Source organism: Sinocyclocheilus anshuiensis, unplaced genomic scaffold (genome assembly GCF_001515605.1).
Source record: "Sinocyclocheilus anshuiensis isolate Anshui unplaced genomic scaffold, SAMN03320099.WGS_v1.1 scaffold28, whole genome shotgun sequence".
In the NCBI taxonomy this organism is placed as follows: Eukaryota; Metazoa; Chordata; class Actinopteri; order Cypriniformes; family Cyprinidae; genus Sinocyclocheilus; species Sinocyclocheilus anshuiensis.
Genome location: NW_015555724.1, coordinates 494,160 through 504,236, shown reverse-complemented (window position 1 = coordinate 504,236; position 10,077 = coordinate 494,160). Strand labels below are relative to the sequence as shown.

The 10,077-nt window shown below is 38.6% G+C and overlaps 1 protein-coding gene across 4 annotated transcripts in view; it reads right to left on the bottom strand.

Moving 5' to 3' along the window:
* The window catches only part of LOC107672590 (voltage-dependent calcium channel subunit alpha-2/delta-1-like), a 102,678-nt gene that overhangs the window by 58,050 nt on the left and 34,551 nt on the right, over window positions 1–10,077 (bottom strand). For all 4 annotated transcript variants that reach the window (XM_016465842.1, XM_016465843.1, XM_016465844.1 and 1 more), the window contains exons 5-6: window positions 8,492–8,527; window positions 4,988–5,120 (exon numbers count right to left, since the gene is read on the bottom strand). In XM_016465842.1, coding sequence (XP_016321328.1) covers window positions 4,988–5,120; window positions 8,492–8,527 — 169 coding nt within the window. The remainder of the gene's footprint in view (window positions 1–4,987; window positions 5,121–8,491; window positions 8,528–10,077) is intronic.

Here is a 10,077-nt window from a genome sequence, read left to right as displayed (position 1 = left end):
CAAATGTTTTTTTTTTTTTCCTATGGTCAGTTCTTATTTTTATATGCACCATAGCACATCATAGCTTATCTAGCTTACTTATATCTGAACAGATAATTTGGTAAATTTGTTTGTAAAAGTGGTATATGTACTACCAGTCAAAAGTTTGCAATAAATATTTGTTTCTTTCTTTCTGTCTCTTATGCTCATCAAGGCTACATTTATTAGATGAACAATCAGGGTTACTGAAGTTAACTAAAATGAAAACCATTAAAAAAAATCATTACTCTGAATAAAAAAAAAGTTAACTGAAATAAAACAAATGTTACCTAAACTAAACTAAACTAAAATATATATTTTTTTTATTTCAGCCAGTTGCCAAGGCAATGTCTCATGTTTAACTCAAAATACTTAAATAACTAAAACTGAAAAAGAAATAAAAACTATATAGACATACAATAAAAACTGATTCAAAACAATTTTAAAAACAAACAATATCGCAATGATACTAAAATAATACTGTGAACACTACAGAAAAACAGTAATATTGTGAAATATTATTACAATTTAAAAGAACTGTTTTCTATTTGAATATATTTTTATTTAATTTATTTCTGTTATAGTAAAGCTGAATATTCAGCAGACATTACTCCAGTCTTCAGTGTCACATGATCCTTCAGAACATGATCCTTACTAATTCCAACTTTTGACCGGTACTGTATGTACAAACAAACAAACAAATTATTTATTTATTTATTTATCAAATTGAATGCAAAATTAATTCATATAAATTATTTATTTTTACATGACCTTTAACTAACAAATAGCATCATAAAATATTTGAATACTTTAATCTATTTATAGAGGTCATGGTGCTTATATTGACTTGCACAGTCCAGAGAGCGGAAATGAAGTGATAGGAGAAGGAGAGACACAAAGAGAGGCATAATTTACTCTCATCTCAACTGCTGTTAACAGAATAATTCTGTGCTATGCACTGAAGGCTCTTCCTCTCCACAGCCGCAAACAAGCTGATTGACTTTACTACATCATCACTGAGGGAACCATGGAAACCTATAATCATCCTATCAAACCTTTTGCTTCTGAAAAAGGCTGTGTGCTGATAGGCAGTCAGAAGTGCTAGTAGAGATATGCTAATCAGGTGAGAAAACACCCTGCGTGTCAACAATTATTGTAATGAAGCATGAAAATTCAGTGTTATAACAATCATAACTTCAGTTTTATTGGTTAGCATGCAGCAGAGGCAGGATGGCAGGGTTGAGAAAAAGAAAGAGAGGAAGCAAATGAGGAAATGAAGCACGAGAGGCACATTTTCTTCAGCTTTTTGTTTAAAAAGACAAACGACTGATCAGTGACTAGAGAGGAACTGCAGCCTGCGCAGTAAATCAGGTTATGTTTGAATTCAATTGCACATATTATAGTATGTGCAAATACTGACATAATCAGATTTATACTTTTTCTGAAGAAAAAATGTGAGCTGTGCTTGCCAGTGCAAAACTCACTGTGACAACCAATGCTAATGTGCATGTCTATTTGTCCACCTGTCTATCCATTTACCCATCTATATGCCTATCCATCCATCTATCAGTCTATTTACCCATCTACCCTATCTACGCATCTATCCATCCTTCAACCTATCTAATTTATTTATCCATTCATCTATTCATTTTTATACCCACCTATGCATCTATCCATACATCAATTTGTCCACTTATCTATCCATCTATCCATTCATCCATCTACTACCCATCTATATGCCCATCAAAATATGAGGAACATGTTATATTAGGAAAAGGAAAACATTAAACTTGGTTAAGGTATTTAACTGACAAAATTATTTGGCAAAAAAGGCAAACTACAGCTTATCATGGAATATGGGTTTTGTTTTACCATGCAAAAAATGAACAGAAAATAAAAAGCTCACAAAAAAATACAGTATACTTTGACTACAATATAATCAGTTTTTAATATTTAAATAAAGGGGTGAAGATATCAATTTGCTGGACATATTCTGGCCACTATAATACTTCTACACAAGTTTAAAGCTTTTTATACACAAAAATGAGCCCATTAGCCCTTTTTTGATTGAGGGGTAAAACATGAACACAACAATAAAAAAAAATAAATAAAAAAAGTGCACTTTGCTTCAATTGAATACAAACTGAAATCAAACTCACACCACTAACATGCTCTGGCCACAGTACATTTTGCCTTTCGACAGCTTTGCACTATTTGGTGGTCAATATTATTTTTTCTAACAGCAAATCTGGGGGGGGGGGAACGATTCTAACAAGTTTTCTTTTCTTTTTTTTCAGTACAGTATTGTGAAGTAACATCTCAACTCTCCAAAGTATTGATTATTTCATCAAGCTCCACTTATGTTACATCCATCCTTTCGGATGTGACGGAGGGGGAAATGTGCCAGCACCCATTGAGAATTGTCTGTCTTAATCATGGTTAAGTTTTTCTTGGTGTAAGCTGACTGTGGCAGAGGGGGGTCACCCACCCTCCTCTAGCAACCCCTAAACGATGTACTACTTTATCCTCGAAAATCCAATTTTCTCCCCGTCGGGAGAGGCAGATCTGTGTTATTTCTGTGTGTGTGTGTGTGTGTGCTGGTGGTCCCAGGCTATTTGTGGTCTCTAAGTGTTTGATAGAGGTTGATGTGTGCAAACTTTACTTTTAGAGTCGCTAGAGAAAAGCCACTAGGTTCTCATTGCCTTACAGAGAGTCAACAACCTCTGGAATTAATGGACATTTAGACACTCCAGTAATATTGGACATTCCTCACACACAACTGTTTTTCAGCACAGAGTATGAGAGGGCCTGTCGCCAGCTCGATTCTATACACGTACTATGTTTCCTTCTGGTACAAGGTCGGGTCAGACCCAAGACCACAGCAATTATAGCTCTACCCTTGTCGCCTTCCATCTATGTCTCTTTCTGTCACTTGGTTATGTCCCTCTCGCCTACTATAAAACGTAAGTTTAAAGGAAAAGCTCACACAAAAGATTTAATTCTGCCATCATTTCCTAAGCTATTTTGCATATTGTCCTGCCCATCTCATCCATATAATGAACATGAATGGTAAAGAGACCTAGCAAGATCCAAAAATAATGAAAAAGTATCTAAGCAACTTGCAAAAATAGTCCATATGACATCTGCAAAGCCATACAATAGCTTTGTTTTAGGGCTAGATCAAACTGAAGTCATTATTCTCTGCAAATTGTTCCATCTGCTATAGCTTAACAATCTCATTGGCATTTGCATATTCAAATATGCCTCAAAATCTCACTGACAAAACAAACATCTCTTTTTATATTTTAATTTACTTTTAATATACAGGTATGTGACAAAAGGACAAAAAAAGAAGGAAAACCTGTTTTTTTTTTCCATTCAATTTCCATTCTCTTTTTTTACTACACAATAATAAAAATGTTATGTTTGCTATAATAATAATAATAATAATAATAATAATAATAATTTATTAAGAAAATAACATTATTTATTAAAATTAGTAATAACAATTATTATTATTATTATTTATATTATTATTATTATTATTATTATTATTATTATTATTACAAAGATCGTGTTTTACTGCAAACTGAGACTCACCGAATCTGCTAGCGTGTAAAAAAATACAGTGCCGCGCATCACTCTGAAACATGCAGCACATCAGACTATATATTTGTGTGATTAAATTGTTTCCAATTTGTTAATTGCAATAAGCCATATCGCATTCTAACTCATGCATCATGTATTGTTAGAATTCATAAAAAAGTTACCATCTAACTGGCACAACACCGTTTCATATACATGACAAGGCCCATTTTTACATACGTGATGCTTGCGGGTGTTCATTTTGGAGACTGCCTGAGATGCTATAGAGTGTCCCACACACAGACACTACATGGCGACGCTAATTTGTGAAGTGCTGTCAAAATCAACAGTATCCATGCATGAAATAAATGTATATAAAACATAGCAATTTTTCTCGGATTTACGCAATTTAAGCAGGCCGTACTTCTCAGTGCGGAAAATACTTCTGTATAAATATGAATCACATTCCAGAGTATAACAATATTAGTTACTGAGTGGGGAATCCCTGGATCTTTATATGCCAGTAACACTTGCTTTAAATCACAAAATTAACAGACTTTAATAACCAACAGATAACCAGATGAAACAACCCTACTCAAAAAGCCTAAATGACTCACACATTAAATTAGAAATAGCAATATAGGATTAGGAAATGACTCACAGATAATTGCATAAAATGGTATACAATTACAAGACAAGTGACAAGGAAACTCCCTTCTTAAATTACAGGGGCAGCTACCTCTGTCAGCATGTGTTGGAAAGACTAACTCACTGCTTAGAGACTGAAGCATCACTTGATCTCTGAATTCATTCGGTATTCTTTATTTAAAAATAAAGCAAACTCATCCTCCATATAACATTATGCTTACCGCAGGGCACATCTGTCTGACCTGGTGTTATTTCAAATACTCTGTTTACCAAAGGGTACAATGGCCAAAGTAATTACCTGAATTTATTTGTCTTCCGTTTTGCGTGCATGTATGTGTACAAGGTCAATAGGGGAAGAGCCGTCTAACACCAAAGAGCCAGACGCTATCCCAGCAGGCCAACTGAGACTCTATGGCTTGGCCAGCCTACTATCCCTGCTTAAAAACCTTTGTGAAATACAGTTTAAATAGATGCACATGCATACTGTGGGCTTATTCAAACAAACGCACCTGCACTTATTCCGACAAAAGTTTCCCCACAGAGTCTTTGCTGTCAAATAGATTCTATAATTCTCCTCCAAAAGCTCTTACAAAGACACGCTTATACTCCGTTTTGTAACTGACATCCAAAGCGATCAGCAGGAGAGCGTCTCATCAGATTTCCAGCAGTAGATAATATGTTACGGTGGAGCAGGCAGAGCGCTAGCGTGTCTGTGGGGGGTGGGGGAGTTACTTACAGCCGTCATATATGTCCGTGGGGATATGCACAGCTGTATGGTTGTAGGAGGTGAGGCGGTTTTTGAATGATGGGTCTTCTTTAAATTCAGGTCTGATCCGGTTTTTCCTTCCTTCTGTTTCATTGGCTTCAAGCTGGAAGAGAAACAACAACAATCAACTCTGGTATGGTACATATTTCAATTAAATCCAGTTATTCTGAATGTTCTGTTCGTCAAAAAATGTATCAAGGTTTCAACTAAATATAATGAGAAACATTTCTTAAGCACCAAATCAGCATATTAAAAAATTCAGCTTTACCATCACAGGAATAAATTGCATTTTCACATATATTAAAACAGAAAACATTTATTTTAAATTGTAATAATGTTTCACAAAATTACTGTTTTTAATGTATTTTTGATCAAATAAATCGTCTCCAGGTTACGTATGTAACCATGGTTCCCCGATCACATGTGTAATCAGTCCAATGGATGGGCGAGACGTCACGAGCGGGGTGACGTAGCGACCAGGAAGCATAAAAGCATGTGCGGTGAAACCGGTGTCAGCTTCTAGGAGTGAAGCAAGCGCTGGCAGGGCTGCCAGAAGTATGGCCCTGAGACGCAGCGTCTCCCTTCAGGGAACCATGGTTACATACGTAACCTGGAGATGTTCCCCTTCAGGGACTCGAGCTGCATCGAAACGCTACGGGAACGAGAATGCACACACCGCCAGACTTGCAAATCCCTGCCTGGAGACGTTCCCCTTCAGGAACTCGAGCTGCGTCGAAACGCTACGGGAACGAGAATGTCCACGCCGCCAGACTTGCAAATTCCTGCCTAGTGTGGAAGAGCACAACTGAGGCGAGAGAAAAGGGAGCCAGGAATGGCTAAAGTAGGCGGGGCACACCGTCCCGAAGGCCAACTTCTGGAGGAGTGAGCCTTGACCCCCGAAGGAGAGGGGAGATCAGAGGGCTCAAGGCTATGGAATAGCATCCTGATCCACCACTTAACATAAGCTTCTCTGGCCGGAGGCCTCAGCCTCAGCACACCGCGGAGGAAATGTGTGAGAAGAGGGTGTCTTCCCACTGAATGGCCACCGAGAGGGGCATGGTAGGCCGCAATTGCCGCCACGAATACCTCTAGGGTGGAGTGGGTCAACCCTGCGGATAAACAGGCCTGCAGGAACTCCAGAACTGTACCAAACGGGCAGTTAGCTGGGTCGAGCTGGCGGTCTCCGCACCAAGAAGTACAGTTTCCTCATAGAGGGAGCTCTGGATGGAGGATGGTCTCAACAACCTCGGTTGAGAGATCAGAAGCTATGAGTTGTGCCTCCTCAGAGGCCACACCCACAGCTCCGGGCGGGGGCACACCCTCCGCCTGTGAGAGGAGATCTGACCTTGAGCGTGCCCGGCGAGAGCGGAGCGCTTAACAGCGGGAAAAGCACAATCCGCCCGCGCGAGCCGACTGCGCGAGCTCCGCTCCCCATTAATGCGGCGCACAATCAGCACCCTCTTTTTTCCCCGAGAGCTGACTGTGCGAGCTCCGCTCCCCAGCAATGCTGCTCATTATAATATCAGGCATAATATGCTTGTGTAACTGATGCTTGTGCAACTGGCGAGCTCTTTGACGCCCTCCGTATCAATCTCCTCGGAGAAAGACAGGCGGAGCGTCCCGCCCTCTCCCGGGGGGGGAAGTACCGCAGCGCGGGCTTCCGAAACCCCGAGAGTGGGCGTTGGATCTGGTGGTTAAGGAAGTAGATAGGGACGCGCCCGTCTACATTCCCTCCACCGGATCCATATGTGAAACCCACGAGCACAGCCGCCGCTCCGCCTCGGCGAAAGCGGGGCCGGCACCCCGAGGAACGCTAGTGAAGGCTCTCTTCTCAAAGAGAGCCATCTGAGAGCGAAGCAAGGCAGTAACAAACGCTACCAAAACGGGCCGTCAGCTCCTTTTTTTCCGAGAGCTGACTCTGCGTGCTTGCTCCCAAGCAGACAACAAACAAACTGTGTGTATCCCCACCCGTAAAGTAACGCGGGCAGGGAGGAACACATAGACTGAACGCTGCCTGCCCTCACCTTAAGTGTCTGGTTTTGTCTTGAGATTTCGTGACCGACAACACTAAATAAGACTCACAAACAGATATCAGACTGACACACACACAGAGCGCTTGCTGAATGACAGAAAACTGACGGCGGATTCACCGCACGTGCTTTTATGCTTCCTGGTCGCTACGTCACCCCGCCCGTGACATCTCGCTCATCCATTGGACTGATTACACGTGATTCAGAGCATGGTCACGCTGGAGGCGTTCCCGTAGCATTTCGACGCAGCTCGAGTTCCTGAAGGGGAAGCAACCTTGATGAGCATAAGAGACTTCTTTCAAAAACATTGAAAAAATCTTACAAATTCCAATTTTTGAATGGTATATGTACAGAAATATCAGGAAAGAATGAAACATTCTGTCATCATTTCTGTCATCCATCTTGTTACAACAACCTGAATGACTAAAGTTTTCATAAAGGCTTCATAAAGGATATAAAAATACCATTACGGTATCAAAAGTGATCCATACAATTCAAACATCATATTTCATGTCTTATAAAGCCATACAATAGTTTTGTGTGACAAAAGACCAAAATGTGTTAAAAGTTACAATGATATTCTTCTCTTTTAGTCAGCTATTAACCACTGCAAATTTATTGAGTCAGAGATTTGAGAACTTGAGAACCAGAATGGTTCTGTGAACTGGATAAACCGATTCACTGAAAAGACTCTCAAAAGACTCAAAAGAACAATTTGTTCACAAATTGATTTTGTGTTCCATGAGTAAATCATGACAATTTACATTTTTGAGTGAACTATTCCTTCAAATGCAATATGTACACAAAATATTATTATTCTCTGAACATATTTGTAACAAAATATGTTCAAAACTGTGCATGTTTGGAAGTTGTTTATCAGAGCCAACACAGATCATTTTGTTCAGAATTTGACCTGTCTGATAGATCATTTGGTCACTAATCAAAGCCTAACAAAATCTTATATATTCAAATGAATAAATGAAATTTGAAAGTGTATATCAAATATCAAAATAAATGTCTAACCAACTCATCTATTAATATAATCATCTTATTAAGATTTGCACTGCTGGTACTGTAATCCAGCTTTGCACATTGATGAAAAAAAAAACTAATTTTCTCTCATGTTTCCCCTGCCTTACTTTCCATCTTGTACTTTTACACACTAATGCACACGCTCCCTCCATGTGTTTTACACAGACTCATCCTAATTGGCAGTTGGGATGTATGGCACACAGAGAGTGTGTATCCGCCAGCCGAGTCTGCGTCAACCGAGAACATATATTCTCATCATATCTTGACTGCCTGAAATAACACACATAATCTCACTAACGCATGATCGTAACTGAACAGAAGAGCTCACGGTATTCATGTTTGATATAGTATCTGCACTTGAAAAAATGCTGAGGGTGTCTATGTGCTGAAGAGTCTTGAATTATATACTCACATTATCCTTGGCATTATAGTAAACTATATCGTCCTCCTGCAGAGAAAGAGAAAAATAAGATAATTAAAAGAAAGGAACATTTTTCAGGTTTCATAAAGGATATAAAAGCACCATTAAGATAAGTGGTCCTTAACCACTGCATATATATATATATATATATATATATATATATACCCATCATGCAAATCATACAGTGGCAGTATCACTGTAATAAGCTAAGTATGCATACAGCATGTGTTCCACAGATCTGAACTTTCATACATTTGCTTTGTAGCAAGTGGGAAATACATTAAGGTGAGCTAAAGAAAGCCTGGTCATGCCAGGTTTTGCAGCAAGTGGTCATGATGACCTGCTGATGTTAAACCGCTCTGGGCCATCAGTGTTGTCGGGGTCAGGCATTTTTCAGCATTCACAGCATATGGTGGGGGTGGGGGTGTGTGCGTGCATGTGTGTGTCTACAGTAAAAATAAATCCACGGGAGAAATGCAGAATGTGTATTCAGTGAAATCAAATCTTCAGACATCTGCAGGGAGTGTAGGAAGTGAAATTAGATCCATTAAGCTGCAACACATTCCCCCACTTAAACACAAACTCACATATACATAGAGGAAAAACACTCTGGCCATTGGTACAATCAGATTATTTCATTATCAATTTATTAACTTGTTTGCATTTAATTGAATGACTCTTGATTTCATTTAACTAAACAAATAGGTCTAACACACCAAAGCATTTAGCAGTGAAACCGAGCGGAGGTATTATCAATTTCAAAAGCATCTCCTGTCAGAGGTCTTCATTTGGAATGATCTAATTAAAAATCTGCATAACACTTCAGAATTTATTCTTGTAATCAATTAAGTCATCCAAGATGTCATTCACTGCCTAAAATAAACATTAATGTGCAGGATGTAAACTGATGTATTTAACTGAATATAACTATTAAAGTGATAGTTTGCCTGAAAAATGAAAAATCTGTCATCATTTACTCACCCTCATGTCATTCCAAACCTGTATGAATTACTTTGATCTGTGGAAAATTAAAGAAGATACTAGAATAAAGATAAAGAAGATATATACTTCTATTGTATAGGGACAAAATAACTGAGACATTTATCAAAATATCTTCTTTTATGTTCCATAGAAGGAAAATAAAAATCATACAGGTTTGGAACAATATAAGGGTAAGTGAATAATAACAGAATTTAGAATTTTACTTTTTCACTGGATTAAGCGTTATTATGGATTGTGGACTCATATTTTGGCCAGAAATGGTGATTTAAATGTAAGCTTTTCATTTTTTGTGTGAACTATCCCTTTAAGTCAGGATATGCGATCTGATTGGCTGAAAGGTCAGAGAACCATGCTGTTATGTGTGTTACTTAGACCAGTGTTTCCCAACCGGGGTGCCGTCTGTCGAGAGCATGGGAGGCATGTAAAAAATATATTTTTTATATTTTTAAATTGCTAAAATGTTAAAAAAAGCATCTATTATATAATATCCATTTCTGATGTCGCCAATAATTAGAGATGCACTGAAATTCCGGCTGCCGAAAATTAGTTCACCGCTCAGGTTTCACTTTCACGTG